The sequence below is a fragment of the Gobio gobio genome (assembly GCF_949357685.1).
Source record: "Gobio gobio genome assembly, chromosome: 13".
In the NCBI taxonomy this organism is placed as follows: Eukaryota; Metazoa; Chordata; class Actinopteri; order Cypriniformes; family Gobionidae; genus Gobio; species Gobio gobio.
Window position 1 is genome coordinate 20,124,561 of NC_137106.1, and position 17,056 is coordinate 20,141,616.

Sequence of the window (17,056 nt, forward strand, 5' to 3'; positions counted from 1 at the left end):
AGCTCAGTTCTTATAATAGACATGATCTTTAACCATAAAAAGTCAACAACCCCTTAGTGAGACAGAGATGCTGGGCAACCATATGAAATTAAGTGTAGCATTTTTAGACTGGCCTTAGTAGTAACTTTTTATAGTTTAGCTACTTTGTAATATGAAAATGACCATTTTTAAATATCCAATAACATATTCAACTGATTTCTGGTTTTAATTTTTGACACCAACTAAATGTTCATTATAATACAACATAATTGGGGGACATTTTCCCTTCTGGATTCCGTGGGGTTCAGTTACTCCTGGTTTGGGAATCACTGATATAAATATAATCCGTTTCCATAGTGTGGCACGGCACTGTGGTAAACAAGCTTACACAAGCACCGTGAAAAATAACTTTTGAAAGCAGCTCAAACGCGTTTGTCCACATTCTTAAAGGTATACGGAGTATCATACCACACTTTTTCTGAATCTGACAGCAGCATTTGAAATTAAAATGACTACATGCACACGTGCTGACAAACAAACATTATCTGCAACAAACACTGGAGTGAAGGAAGAGCACGTGTCCTGACAGCTGCAGCGGAGCTATGACCACCACGGTTCTCTCTTATATCATTTAAACACTGTTAAAAAGCTACTGTGTAGCAGTTAAAAAGAATATAAACTTACTTTGACTCGCGTGAAAATGACAAAACTCACGTTAAAAAAAAAAAAAAAACACGTCCGTTTGTTTACATAATTCCAAATGGTAACTTGTAACTTACACCTTGTAACTTGTTAGAAGATCCAAGGAATTCTGTTGTTTTCCATAATCTTGCGATACACCACAGCCATTTTGAGTGAACAGGGGTGTGGATGAAATTAAAATTTAGTAGACATGTCCACACCCACTGTGCACAAAACACGCCCACTGACTGCAAGACACAAGTGACGCCCATGTTTTGACAGACCGTTTTACAGACAGACAGACAGACAGACAGACAGACAGACAGACAGACAGACAGACAGACAGACAGACAGACAGACAGACAGACAGACAGACAGACAGATAGATAGATAGATAGATAGATAGATAGATAGATAGATAGATAGATAGATAGATAGATAGATAGATAGATAGATAGATAGATAGATAGATAGATAGATAGATAGATCCTCTTAAAAATGGTTCTTGGCTCGTAATCATAGGGGAACCTTTTAAAGTGCTATATAGCACCAATTTTGGTTCTTCAGCAGTTCTTCAGAGGTTCTTCACCGGTTCTTTGACTAAGGTGCTTACGACAAAGAACCATTTTAGGTGCCATATAGAACCCTTTTTTTTGTAGATCTCTTCATTTTAATTTCATAGCCCCTGTTCACTCAAAATGGCTATCTATCTATCTATCTATCTATCTATCTATCTATCTATCTATCTATCTATCTATCTATCTATCTATCTATCTATCTATCTATCTCTATCTCATAATGGTATTACATTGTGGAGTTTCAAAAATGCATTCATAACTCTGGTAAAGAAAAAGAAACACTGAGATGAATACAGAGAAGGAAAATATGCTTTATTTGTTTTGTGTCTGTCATCGTGGTACTGGGATTAATATTTCAAGTCCTTTTTTAAAAGGAAAATTGTTTTGCTTGATACAACTTCCAGACCACTCAGTTCATCAAACAATTCAAATACTGGGTATCACATCTCAATTTATGATTATTACAGAAATAAACGGAGACAGTGTTTGTTCCCTTCTGGACAAATCTGAAAAAACTTGTTTGATAATGTATATTGGTAAATTGATTTATACTGAAATAGCTAACATATTAGGTATTACTCTTCCTTTATCTCTCCGGAAACGTGTTGCATTTCATTAACATCCTTAGTTTTCCAGCACACTGTCAGGTTATGCAACATCACAACCAGTCAGTAGGAATTACAATGGAAAAGTTAATTCTGCAATATCTGGAAAACTTTAGCTTCGGTTTGCATGTTCACTGAGAGGGTCACAATCAACTCATTTTTGAATGACCACTAGAGACTAACAAGACAATGACATACAACAGAACTGAGGTGACTGGTGGACAACAAACGCACAATAAAAAAAAAGAAGCATAACAGTTTACAGTTTCACACAGCTTTGGGTCATTCTTTGCTAAATCAGTAGTTACAACCATTATGAAAATGAATGACTGAACCAAAATTTTACAGATAACTGTGCCTTTACTATTACTTGGGCCTTAACAAAATCAAGATGTTGATTATCTGTATTTAGATGAACAATATCTGAACAAAGGGACAATGTTGACACATAAACAGCAATGGACACACATTTAACGTCATTCTATGGATGGAGCATGTTTACAAAATAAGCCTACAACACTGGAACACCATCCTGATTTTTCATTTGTTGCTACAATGAATTTAATATTTTGGGAAAAAAGTCATCCATTTCACTTCTATTAAGCACATACTCTAACTGTTGAGTAGCACTGAGGTTTCTTGCATTGCTTCGGCAGTTTTTCTACTTTAGCACGACCCCGACTTATTCCTACCAAAAGTGCAAATAGGGAGAGAGTGAAAAATAATTCCTCCCAAAATCTCAGTAGGTAAAAATAATGTCAGTTTAAGACCAAATAAATCACTTTTTTTTATTTTTAGTACAAACCTCTCACCCTGTTGTAAACCCGTACAAATAAAATGGTCTTTTTGTACACCTCATGTGATTTGGCACTTTGGACATTTGAAGCAAGTTTTGCATTGAGGTGCTAGTTAGTACGCTGGTTACTGAGGGACATATTGCCTTGGGGCAATTAGTTAAGCAAAATCTTTAAGAAAAAGAGACAAAAAGAAAAATTATGCAGTGTTAGACTGCCATGCATTTTTCTTTAAAGCTGCTTAGAAATGATATGTATTGTGAAAAGCGCTATACAAATAAATGGGAATTGTTACCAGCAGCTATACCAGCAGAGTTGCAAATGTATTAATCTTCCTGTTAGATTTAGCCAAATACAATAAGACTTTAAAGAAGTGTGCTTACAAAACCACAGGGGGCTGGTTCAGAGCGTTTTCTCCTTGTGGAGGCTGGTCAACGTCACGCCCAAGAATAACTTTTTCTTATTGAACTGGCTTAGTAACAAAAACACAGCGACACTCACTTTGGTAAACGCTTTAGTCCCTTCAGCCCTTCATTACCAAATAAGAAACTAACAAGTATAGTCGCTCTGACCAAGGGGTAAAACCTTTGGTAGAAAATAAAACGCAACAACATAATTACATAAAAGTAGATTTTCCAGACAATTGAATCAAATGAGCCACGCCCTCTTAGTCATTTGTGAGTGAGTGGGTCAAGAAATATTCTTATATGATATCACAAAATTTACAGATTTCTTTAGGGCCCAAGAGTATAGATGGATTCATAGGAGTAAAATTTTTTTTTGATTTTTGAATAGTCGAAGTACTGCATGTATAGTAGACTACCAGTCAAAAGTCTGGACAAACCGCCTCATGCTTTATTATTAATAATTTACTCATTTCAGAATAATAGTCATCAAATACTATTAAATAAATAATGTGCATCCTGGGATGCATTTTGAAGGAGTTCCCATGTATGCCAAACACTTCTGTTAGCTGGGGTGGGGGCAAAACAAACACAAAACAAAAAGGTTGTTATTACTATGGAATGACTATGTTGGCAAAATGTATTTAAGTATACACCTTTAAATTGGTAGGTTTTTAAGATCAAGAGAAACAAATTAATTTTGTCAAGACTTTTGGCTGGTACTGTACTGAACCACTACAAAATTCTGACATTTGGTGATGTGACAAGAACATTAGCACTGTTCCTTTAACTTAAAGGGATAGATCACCCAAAAATGAAAATTCTGTCATCGTTTACTAACCCTCAAGTTGTTTCAAACCTGTATGAATTTATTTCTTCTGCCAAACACCAAAGAAGATATTTTGAGAAATGTTGGTAACCAATGATGGGCCCCCATTGACTTCCACAGTATTATTTTTTTTAAACTATGGCCATCAATCAATTGTTTGGTTATCCATATTCTTCGAAATATCATCTTTTGTGTTCAGCATACAGGTTTGGTACAACTTGAGGGTGAGTAAACGATGACAAATGTCATTTTTTGGGAGAACTATCCATTTAACATGCACCCGTGGAAAAGATTTTTCAAGAAGGTCATTGCACTTACCATATGTGACCCTGGACCACAAAACCAGTCATAAGGGTAAATGTTTTGAATTTGAGACTGAATAAATACGACAATATTTGGCCGAGGTACAACCATTTGAAAATCTGGAATCTGAGGTTGCAAACAAATCGAAATAACGAGAAAATCACCTTTAAAGTTGTCCAAATGAAGTCCTTAGCAACGCATAATACTAATAATAATGCATTTTTGATATATTTACGGTAGGAAATAAACTAAATATCTTCATGGAACATGATCTTTACTTAATATCCTATTGATTTTTGGCATAAAAGAAAAATCGATAATTTGACCCGTACAATGTATTGTTGTCTATTGCCACAAATTTACCCGTGCGACTTATGACTGGTTTTGTGGTCACATATATGTCTGTAATATAAAAAAACACATACAATAGATAGAGCAACATTGAACGGTCTTCTGTTTTTACAAGATGGATCTATGTTGCAGGAGCAACATAGATGGTAGAGAAACATCTGGTCATTTGTCATGGTCTAAAACGAGACCTGTGTGCCCTGAGGAGACCTACCACCCTTTAAAAACAGCATTGATACAACCCTTAAATGCAACCAAAAAAAATAAAATAAAATTAACATAGAACACTGACAGAAATTATAACACAATTTTTTTCCCAAATGACAACACTCCCTTAAGGTTGACCATTGTTCCCAAAGAAAGCAGCAGATATGAACCTACTTCAAAAAAACAGAGAAATGAACAAAGAATAAAGATGAAGCAATGGCAAGAGATAGGAACTTAAGGCCTATAAGTTTGGCAACACACGACTGGACTTTTTTCTTTACTGCACACACTAAAACAGAGGTTACTTCGTTTAACTGACAATGGCAGAAACCCTCTAGGTACCGTGGAGGCTGATTCCAGTGCTAGACTTCCTGCACTAATGTAGTGAAGCTATAAGCCAACAATGACTGGTCGGTTCCTATGTAACACGATCCCCATACGAGGCTTCTGGTGCTAAATATACGAAGGGTTTAAGGCAACTTCAGATTAACTGACACTTACGTCAATTATTCACCATATTCTATAATCAATCACCCCATTTTCATACAATCCTATGAAGATTTGCAATTTAAAACCAAAACGTGACCATCTCCAACAGGGCAACTATGGGGTTAACCGTCTCTTTTCTCTGTATTGTTGCTGGAGTTTATGCCTTGTTAATGTCACTGTCAGTGTCGTTGGATCTGAGGGAGGAAATGGCCGCTCTGTGTCTCTCAGAATTGATATCAGAGTTCCTCACAACGCAGTGTGCGGGTCGAGCAGCCCTTCCTGCCCTCATGTGGCTTTCTGCTTCTGGTTGCAGTTGTTGTCAGGAGAGGAGAGACAGTTCTGTACACTGGCCTGAATGCTGCTTGGCTCTTCCTGTTGTTTCCTGCGTCTGGACTTCAGAGGTAAAACCAGCGCCAGCAAGATGCAGATCAGGTGAATGCAGCAGTACCATGAGCTGAAAAGGGCCAATGACAGACAGAACATTAGAATTTAGGTCATGTGATTTTGTCATTTATTGCCACTCATATGCATATCATTGATTATACTTTTGATGCTTAGTACGTAGGATAGGTAGTTGTACGTAAATTAACCACATTAAACATTTAAATTAAGACACACAAACAATTTTTTGAATAGTGTACGACATTTCCCACTCACACGTTTGAATGACTAAATTATTATTTAAAAAATATATATAATTTTAATTATCAAAAATATGAAATCTAAAATAAAATACAAAATAAAATCTTTAATATAGTATATATTTTAATTAAAATATTATTTTTAGCAGTGTAATATATTTTTTTATTGATAGACAAGAAACATTTAAAGATATTTACAATAAATGTATACGTTTATAGTACTGCTAAATTCATATTGCATGTCTAGATGACAAAATAAATAATAATAATAAAAATGTGTTGTAAACTATAAGCTACATAGTAATTTTGGGGAGGAGACATTTTGTGTGTGTGTGTGTTGGGGGGTGGTATTTGTGCAATCTTCCAACATCAGGGATAATAATATATGATACTGTATTGTATTGTATTGTATAATAATATAATTTAATTAGTGCTGTCAAATCGATTAATCGTGATAAATCTCATCCAAAATAAAAGTTTGTTTACATAATATATGTGAGTAATTATTCTGTATATATGAATACACACACACACACACATGTATATATTCTTAGATTTTTTTATGTTTATAGATAAAATATTTATATTTACATATAATTATACCATTATATATACAATATTTACAAGCAAATATGTCTTAAATAGACATGAATGAGTGTGTATTTATATATATATATATATATATATATATATATATATATATATATATATATATATATATATATATATATATATATATATATATATATATATATATATATATAATTATACACAATACACATATATTATGTAAACACACTTTTATTTAAGATGCTATTAATCGAGATCAATTGATTTGATAGCACTAATAATTAATATAACATAATGTATATAATTTATAATATAATATATATAATTTGTGCTTTATAAAATATTTGTTTTATAAATTCAAAAAATGTTGTGAGTACACAAATTAAGATCTAAGTTTTATGCATGAGGCCTCAGATCTTTATGCAGTCGGCTACATTACTTTCCAATCGGATCTTGGATTTCCCAGTGTACTGAGCTCCCCATTACCTCAACAGAATTTACTCCTTCCTGGGCTGGTTTCCCACACCCTTCAATCTGATCTGCAGCTGCCGATCTCTCTGCCTAATTCTCGCTCTTTAATGAAAATGCTTTATGTGTTCTTAAGGCAGGCTCATTTAACAGTGCTGCTCCAACAAATGACCATCATAGATTTCTTTTATCTCAGCAGAAGCTGTGAAACAAATGGTCTTCCGCTAGCTCATAAAGTGTCGCCAGGCTCTGGCCTGTAACGCTGTCTAATGAATGAAGCAAGACTGCGGAGAGCAGAGATAAAATCAGCCTCTCATTTTTACCTGTCAGCTTCATGTCTTCCGCTAATAACTCTAATAAGCAACGGCTCAGTGGTGCAGGTGGGTTTACAATGACTTTCTGATCTGTTCTCTAAAGCATTTTATTTATGATTTATCACCAGAGCTCACTCATGAACAAACTGGAAGAGCCTGTTGCATATTGATTATCAGTCAGACGAGGTGAATTCTTAACAGCAGGGGTGGGAGACATCAGGACCTGCCCTGGAATGCTCACATATTGGTGCAAATGCATTACTGACCTATAAAACTTTAGTGAAGGCCCTACTGCCAGCAGTACAAATGGCACAACAGTGTAACAAATGGCGATCTGCGTGCTGAACCACGTGATCACGTCATAGATGAGCTTGAGTGTGGCTGAGCCCAGGAAGTGTTGCCTCACATTGTGTCTTACCTGAAAAAAAGAGGAAATTGTGTGAAGTTCAAAAGATTATGAGGACTAAAAACATTTTAAACATAAAATGATCATTCTTTTTTTTTAAACAAATTACTTAATTTTCAGATTAAGGTTTAAATTAAGGTCTTTACATTTTGTTTAAATGCTTTAAGGATATTGGAATATTTCTGTACACATGTAATTCGAATATTCCATATACTGGCATGCACATTCTTTTCTTGATTTATTGGTTTGTTCATGTTTCTGAGGAAAAATATTCAGTCTTTTATTGATTAACGTTTAACAACTGACAGTATTATTATGTAGCACCCAGAATCCCTTTCATTTTGATATGTTCAGATATAAATTAATGGATCGGAATAAGGTATTTATTTGACAGAAATTACATAAATAAATACATTATGTCCAGCAAGGATGCATTTAATTGATCAAAAGTGACATTAATAATGATACAAAAATATTTTCCTAAACAATATATATATATATATATACACACTGTATCTATATACAGGTGCTGGTCATATAATTAGAATATCATCAAAAATTTTATTTATTTCACTAATTCCTTTCAAAAAGTGAAACTTGTATATTATATTCATTCATTACACACAGACTGATATATTTCAAACGTTCATTTCTTTTAATTTTGATGATTATAACAGACAACTAAGGAAAATCCCAAATTCAGTATCTCAGAAAATTTGAATATTGTGAAAAGGTTCAATATTGAAGACACCTGGTGCCACACTCTAATCAGTTAATTAACTCAAAACACCTGCAAAGGCCTTTAAATGGTCTCTCAGTCTAGTTCTGTGGGCTACACAATCATGGGGAAGACTGCTGACTTGACAGTTGTCCAAAAGACGACAATTGACACCTTGCACAAGGAGGGCAAGACACAAAAGGTAATTGCAAAAGAGGCTGGCTGTTCACAGAGCTCTGTGTCCAAGCACATTAATAGAGAGGCGAAGGGAAGGAAAAGATGTGGTAGAAAAAAGTGTACAAGCAATAGGGATAACCCCACCCTGGAGAGGATTGTGAAACAACCCATTCAAAAATGTGGGGGAGATTCACAAAGAGTGGACTGCAGCTGGAGTCAGTGCTTCAAGAACCACTACAGACGTATGCAAGACATGGGTTTCAGCTGTCGCGTTCCTTGTGTCAAGCCACACTTGAACAACAGACAGCGTCAGAAGTGTCTCGCCTGGGCTAAAGACAAAAAGGAAAAAAATTGGTCCAAATTTATGTTCTCTGATGAAAGTAAATTTTGCATTTCCTTTGGAAATCAGGGTCCCAGAGTCTGGAGGAAGAGAGGAGAGGCACACAATCCACGTTGCTTGAGGTCCAGTGTAAAGTTTCCACAGTCAGTGATGGTTTGGGGTGGCATGTCATCTGCTGGTGTTGGTCCACTGTGTTTTCTGAGGTCCAAGGTCAACGCAGCCGTATACCAGGAAGTTTTAGAGCACTTCATGCTTCCTACTGCTGACCAACTTTATGGAGATGCAGATTTCATTTTCCCACAGGACTTGGCACCTGTCCTGCACACAGTGCCAAAGCAACCAGTACCTGGTGTAAGGACCATGGTATCCCTGTTCATAATTGGCCAGCAAACTCGCCTGACCTTAACCCCATAGAAAATATATGGGGTATTGTGAAGAGGAAGATGCGATATGCCAGACCCAACAATGCAGAAGAGCTGAAGGCCACTATCAGAGCAACCTGGGCTCTCATAACACCGGAGCAGTGCCACAGACTGATCGACTCCATGCCACGCCGCAATTGCTGCAGTAATTCAGGCAAAAGGAGCCTCAACTATGTATCTTTTCATGTTCATACTTTTCAGTTGGCCAAGATTTCTAAAAATCCTTTCTTTGTATTGGTCTTAAGTAATATTCTAATTTTCTGAGATACTGAATTTGGGATTTTCCTTAGTTGTCAGTTATAATCATCAAAATTAAAAGAAATAAACATTTAAAATATATCAGTCTGTGTGTAATTAATTAATATAATATGCAAGTTTCACTTTTTGAATGGAATTAGTGAAATAAATCAACTTTTTGATGATATTCTAATTATATGACCAGCACCTGTATATCATGGTTTGCACAAAAATACTAAGCAGCACAATGGTTTTCAACATTGATAACAATAATAAGAAATGTTTCTTGAGCACCAAATCAGCATATTAGAACGATTTCTGAAGGATCATGTGACACTGAAGACTGGAGTAATGGTGCTGAAAATTCAGCTTTGCAATATTACCCTAAACGTCCTGACCCCAAACAGCTGTTTTATTTATATTTCTAGAAACTTGAATATTTGTTTAGTTGGGTTATGAAAGTAGATTACAGTGTTCATATGTACATATTCTGAATATCCACATTCCAAATTCTGATTAATGCAAGAATATTCTTATTCATAGACAGCAAGCGGAGTCATTTTTGCTTGTGGATTTGGAAATTCTTATTTGGGTTTCAAAAGTGATAACAGCTCTGGATCCAACAGTGTATCATGCAGACAATGCTGTGGGCTTAAGCGTTTATATTCAAAGTAGCATTTTAAGATGGACTACTGCAAGTAAGTGACCTACTTTTTTCCTTAGTTGGAGAGACCTTGATCATTACAGTGTGACAGAGGAATTGTGGCTTTATGCAGCACATGACTAGATGAATAATAACCTTGACTGAGTGCATTCAGTCTTTTTTCGATCCCTGCATGCCTCTCATTTATTACTGAGAAAACCAACATCCAATTTATTCAAATGCAACAGCATTTTTCCATCAAACTGCTCCCAATAGATCTGCAATCAATCAGATATAACCTTTGTGACATAATTCAGATTTTGACTTGTTTTGACAGACCATCTCATGTAAAGAATACTCACTGCCCGTGCAGCCATTGTTACAGCAATGCCCGTGACAAAGGTCAGGTAATACCCTGGGTAAAGACCATGCCAGATGGCTGAGAGAAGGAACGTGGCCGCGGTCGGATTGTACGGGCAGCGCTCATAACAGACCCTGTGGAGACAAAACAACAAAAGCTTGCATTGTTTCTGAGAGTTCAGGAAGACATTTCAGCATGCTCTGTCAAGATTATTCTGTTTTGCAGCATTTACCTTTTTAACCAAAGGGCTGTCTGAATGTTCCAGTTATCCAAGAACATCTTGAAGCTGGTGGCAAACTGTTAGGACATAAGGAAAAAGACGATATCTTAGGGTTCAAGTCAAGTGAGAAGACAAAATTGTGGAAGTAGCATGTTTTGTCTGTTTCATACCTCAATGTGAAGTATTCTTAAGTTCGATATTCTGTCCCATTTTGGGGTCCCGTCTGTGTTATAGCCATTAAATCCAAAGCCAGCCGCATTGTTGATGGCATCAGCTGTAAAAGAGTGAAGGAATTTATCTCAAAGACCACGTTCATTCACACAGCAGCAGAATGTTGTCGTTAGTCCTGTAGGTCAGTTTTTGGGATTGACAACCGCATTTACTAGTCTCGAAATGTCCTGTTCAAACAGGAACTTTCAGTAGCGTCTCGAATACTGTCAGTAAGAACTCGTATTCTCTTCAAAGCAACCAGCGACGTCCATAAAACTTCAAATCTGTCCAATCGAGCCGCAAATTCATCTGTCAAATCTTCATTATCCGACAGCAGCTTTTTAAAAATATATATCTGGGTGGAAAGTGGAGCATTTTAAGTGTGATTTAAATTGTCATACGGTAGGGTTAAATTAAATTAAATTTTTGCATATGGAGGATTTTAACTGTGACAAGATGATTGCAAGATGACAGGAAGCACGTAACTAAGCGACAGAGCTCTCCGTTAAAGATTACAAAGTAGTATGTCCCAAAGCTTGCATACTCTTCTACTGCGCACTCAAAAGTATCTACATTTTCTTCACAAAAAGAGTACATATTTTTAGGTCGTAGTACAAGTAGGCAAATTGGGACGCAGCATCTGTCTCTCTTATTATCTGACACACCTGATTCCTGATTATCTGATCATCAGCTCGTTAGAAGAGAGCTCAATGAACTTGGGTGCGTCCCGATTGACAGTGTTCCCTGAATACGGGATATCTGTTGAAGTTCACTTCACTTAACAAAATGCGTTCATTTGCAACACCCTGCAATGTCATCAAAGACAGACGAAACTTTAAGTTTAAGGCCCCCTAAGGTGAAGTTTAAGGTTTGATGCCATTATATACTTATATATAAATAAATATAATATAAATGACATATATAATATAAATATATATATATACAGTGAGGAAAATAAGTATTTGAACACCCTGCTATTTTGCAAGTTCTCCCACTTAGAAATCATGGAGGGGTCTGAAATTGTCATCGTAGGTCATATCCACTGTGAGAGACATAATCTAAAAAAAAAAATCCAGAAATCACAATGTATGATTTTTTAACTATTTATTTGTATGATACAGCTGCAAATAAGTATTTGAACACCTGTCTATCAGCTAGAATTCTGACCCTCAAAGACCTGTTAGTCTGCCATTAAAATGTCCACCTCCACTCCATTTATTATCCTAAATTAGATGCACCTGTTTGAGGTCGTTAGCTGCATAAAGACACCTGTCCACCCCATACAATCAGTAAGAATCCAACTACTAACATGGCCAAGACCAAAGAGCTGTCCAAAGACACTAGAGACAAAATTGTACACCCTCCACAAGGCTGGAAAGGGCTACGGGGAAATTGCCAAGCAGCTTGGTGAAAAAAAAGTGGGAGAACTTGCAAAATAGCAGGGTGTTCAAATACTTATTTTCCTCACTATATATAAATATATATATATATACACACTGTATATATGGTATCTATATTAATTAATTATACATTTCACTAAATCTAATCTGTCAAGTTCAAAAGTCCTAAACTGAATGATTAATGTGTTGCGATGTTTAATATGATAATAAATGTAATTTGGTAACAAGTCCTTTTATCTTCTTTAAGCCGTAATTATGCTGTTCGACTTGTATTTGTCGCATCTCACGCACTTAACCCTAACAGCCGCATACAAACACACCTGCTTAGGATTGGAATCTCCTTTAAGATGGTGAAATACCATTTTAAATCCACTTCGCAGCGGACACATGATCGAATGGAACCCAAACCTCAACTGAGTGTGTCAGATAAGAGAGACATACAAAATGTGCAGAGCGGGGAGGAGTGAGGACTGGAATTTGGAACCCTTACTCTAGATGATTCATTATGACAAGAACCACATCCAATTAGAAACAAGGCAACAATTCAGAGAATACACTCTTGCATGAACACAAGAGGGCAGTATGACGCTGCCTTGAACATGGCTACATTCTGAGTCGATTAACAGCCATGCTGCATTGTATACACTGTTGTTGTTTTTTTAATGAGAAAAGGTATGCATTATGCAACAATAAACATTTCACATTATAACAGTAATGTTGTCACATGAGTGCTATCCTGATATTTAGCATGTTTAATCAAATGATATGCAAATATGTCATGGTAGACAGATTATATTATTGTGACAGGAATGAGATTATTCTTCAAGAATGAAAAAAGTATTCATTTTAGTGTGCTCTGCTGTATTTTGCACATTTAATAATAATAAAGTAGGCCATACGGATGCATACAGAAAATGTGCATACTGTTCACAACACACTGCAATATACAGACAGAATAATATGATACTGATGTGCTTTTAAAAGTACGATAGATTAATTATATATATTTAATACCAGAAGAGCACATTGACCATCTGTCCTACTCACCTAACGTCCATACAAAGTAGTACTTAGGGCGTAAAGCCAACATGGAGATGTAGAGGTACAAGACCTGGATGTAAAAGGGGTTAGAGGCCATGAAGGTGTCATCGATGACACGATCTGTAGGGCAGGCGGTGTAGATCACCAAATAAACCATTAGGGACAGAAAACACGTGCACAGTTTCTGGATCACGTCCCTCTAGAAGAACAAAACAGACCATTGCAGAGAGTCAGTCTGTCCTCGAAAAGCCATTGAATAATACCAAAGCTGTGCCACAGTAGTTTACATCATTTAAAAAGACATTTTAAATACAGATAGACTACCGTTCAAAAAGTTTGGGGTCAGTAAGATTTGTTTATAATGTAATGTTTTTGAAAGTTTATGCTCCCTCTTATGCTGAGCAACACAGCATTTATACATTAGAAAAAATACATTTAAAAAATCATATTGTGAAATATTATTACAATTTATAATAACTGTTTTCTTTTTGAAATTTTTTTGAAATGTATTTTTTTCCTGTGATGGCAAATCAGTCCTCAGTGTCACATGATTCTTCAAAAATCCTTCTAACACGCTTGCTGCTCAAGAAATGTTTCTTATTATCATTATTGAAAACAGTTGTGCTGCTTTTTGTGGAAATCAGTATTTTTGCAGGATTCTTTGATGAATAGAAAGTTCAAAAGAATAGCATTTATTTGAAATAGAAATCTTCTGTAACATAAATGTCTTTACTATAACTGTTGATGAATTGATTTCAAAAATGTCTAACTGAGCCCAAAGTTTTGAGCTGTATAGAAAATGGCCCTTTTAACCTTGCATAGTAATTATTTCTTTCTTTCTTTTTTATTAAGTGTCTATAAACAGTAAACATCAGTCTCATTGTGACAACCTACCCCATATAGTATGAATGTTCAATAGTTTTTCGTACCAAGTCTTTAAGATAAGTTTCTTCATAATCATTACAAAATACTAATTTTACTTTTATCATCAAATCATTGAAGAACAGAAAGAGCTAGATGGAGAATTATACAGCAGAGTATATGTGACAGGAAATTTATTTGTGAAGCTCAGGCTCTTGTGAAACATGCGAGTGAACTAGTTCAACAAATGCTTTTTGTTGATCTTCATCTAATGAGAATTAAAATCTTAAATCATTGACAATATTCAATGAGGTCTGAAGCTTAAAAATGTTGCTGGAGTCCATTAAACTGAAACCATTGTGAAGCTCCTGAGGAAAAAAATGCATATAAAAGCACGTTCATCACCATAGCTACATTTAAAACAAATTTGAGTTAACTCTCCTCTCAGCAAGCCTGAGTAATATGAGTCTATGAAGGTCCTTATTGATTTAAATGACAAAAAGGGATGTGTTTAGCGTACAATACAATAAAATCTAAAGTCTTGTCAGTGCACCTCATTGTCTTCAGTGTCCACAAAGTAACACCTCACCCAAAAAACATTTTCCTTGACTGCAAAACTGGTTCTGCCACACCATCGTTTTCCACCTGGCAATTATATTGCGGTCCTACCTGGTTAAGTTTTTAATTTATAAATTGAGGTTTCTGTTGGATTTGATATTAGGGGTGTAACGGTACGTATTCGTACCGAACCGTTTTGTGTAACGAACGGATCCAATGCAATCTTTAACAGTCGGCTTGTTTTAAGTGCGGAACACACTTCAATCCGAGTTTCCGCATGAACATATTAAGAATTCAGTCCATTTTATCACGCAATTCAAACGATAAATGCCGTTTTGATGCTCTTTAATGTGACGTGACTGATCACTGTATAGGCGCGTAAGTTCAAGCGGCCGCTAGGGATGGGCGTATCGATATGAAGTATTGATATATTGTTACTGATGTGAGCATCGAAAAGTATCGATACTCACGTAAAAATATCGATACTAAGGTGTTTAATTTTTTATTTTGTTTATTTAAAAAGATTATTTTATGCATACAATACGAATAACCTGTGTTACAGAATAATTGTGTTGTTTATAGAACTATTTTCCTGTTCGTCTGAACCATGATCTGAACACAGTACACACGCAAATGCTGCAAGACAGAACCAATCGATCACAGAGAGAGCGTTCGCTCACTGAAGACTCTGTATTCAAACAGGGCTGCATTTCCCAAAACTATCATAAGAAACCATGCTTTTGGAAACGCAGCCCTGAACAATGCTCATCAGAAGACAGAAAAACAATATGTTTTGAGTTATTTCACATTAAACAAATATATATTGTAGCCTATATAGTTTGTGCAATTACACTTATTTAAATGTAATGTTAAAAGTTTATATTGATCATGTTCTATTATGCAACAATATAAATTATACACTATCAGAATAAAAAGGGCCAGTCACATGGCAGTTCTTGTAAAAATAAACCATGATTTATTGTTTACTACAGTGACCGTAGTTCAACTATAGTATTTGTAGATTTCCATGGTTATCACGACTAGTAAACATATTTTAATATGTGTAAACAAAAATCTAATAAGTTGCAATTAAGGCGTATTGAATGTTAAAATACCTTTCAAATAAAATGTTAAGTGGGTATCTTTACCCATTTTACTCTTAGTAATTTTAATAATAAAGAAATGTAATCATTTAAAAGTTCAGTTTAGAAGTATCGTATCGTATCGATATCGGCGATGCTGGCCTTGAAAGTATCGGTATCGTATCGAAAACAAAATAAGTGGTATCGCCCATCCCTGTGAACGCGATCGTCTCTTCCTAAAGAATAAACTTGAATTAATATCTTAATTTCTTGAAGTCACATCACCTGTGATGTGACCCATTGACCCATGATCGAAAAAAACTTTCCGAAACTTATGACTAACAGGAAGTAGTAATTTTGCCAAAGAAATACTCCCATCAAACGTCCACCTTAGCTTTTGAAACTTTGTCCATGTTTAGCATGGGAATCCAAGTCTTTAACAGTGCAAAAAGATCAGTATGCATGAAACGGCATTTCACCCCCCCTTTAAGGTATGTTGAGGATACAATTTACTGAAACGTATCATATGTTGTGTAATCGCGGAAAGAAATAAAACAGCTTGTAAACAATGTCACATAGCATCACATATACCTCAGGCAGTCATTCAGTGTCCACAGCTGTTATTTCCCTAGAGAAATCAACTCTATCGCTAAATATATGCTATATTAACCTATATATATTCATTATATTCTACTTAACCTGTTAGTGATGTCTTGTTTATTTAATGTATGTTTAAATAAATCTGTCATGAAAATGAGCCACTGTGTAGACCTATAAATGATTATATGTCAACAACGAATTGGAGAAAAAAAGCATTTCATTATTCATTATTTAGATTTAGAAGTTAAAGCAAAAACTGCCTAATGTGAAGTTTACATGTTTGCATACAATGTGTTATTTGAGTGTTGATTATTATATCTAAAAATAAATAGCAACTGAATTTAGGCTAATAGTTTTATATAGGGCTTTGTTGTTAACCTTTAATATTACAGTAATGTGCAAGTAAGGGCTCCCTATAGTTTACAGCATTAACTTTAAGAAACTTTTAGTTATAATTTTTCAGTAAACCACTGTAAAATAAAAATAAATAAAAAGCAATATATATATATATAAATACTCAGCTCTGATTTTAACCCCTATTCAGTCACCAGAGGGAGCAAGAGAACAGTC

General features: G+C 35.3%; 1 protein-coding gene across 1 annotated transcript in view; it reads right to left on the reverse strand.

Annotated features, from left to right (window-relative positions):
• Nucleotides 1–1,530: 1,530 nt before the first annotated feature.
• The window catches only part of mboat2a (membrane bound O-acyltransferase domain containing 2a), a 90,076-nt gene continuing 74,550 nt past the window's right edge, over nt 1,531–17,056 (reverse strand). Inside the window, exons 8-13 of the mRNA XM_079833803.1 lie at nt 13,392–13,584; nt 10,905–11,008; nt 10,747–10,811; nt 10,516–10,648; nt 7,477–7,628; nt 1,531–5,671 (exon numbers count right to left, since the gene is read on the reverse strand). Of these exons, the coding sequence (XP_079689929.1) occupies nt 5,503–5,671; nt 7,477–7,628; nt 10,516–10,648; nt 10,747–10,811; nt 10,905–11,008; nt 13,392–13,584 (816 nt within the window). The 3' untranslated portion in view covers nt 1,531–5,502. The remainder of the gene's footprint in view (nt 5,672–7,476; nt 7,629–10,515; nt 10,649–10,746; nt 10,812–10,904; nt 11,009–13,391; nt 13,585–17,056) is intronic.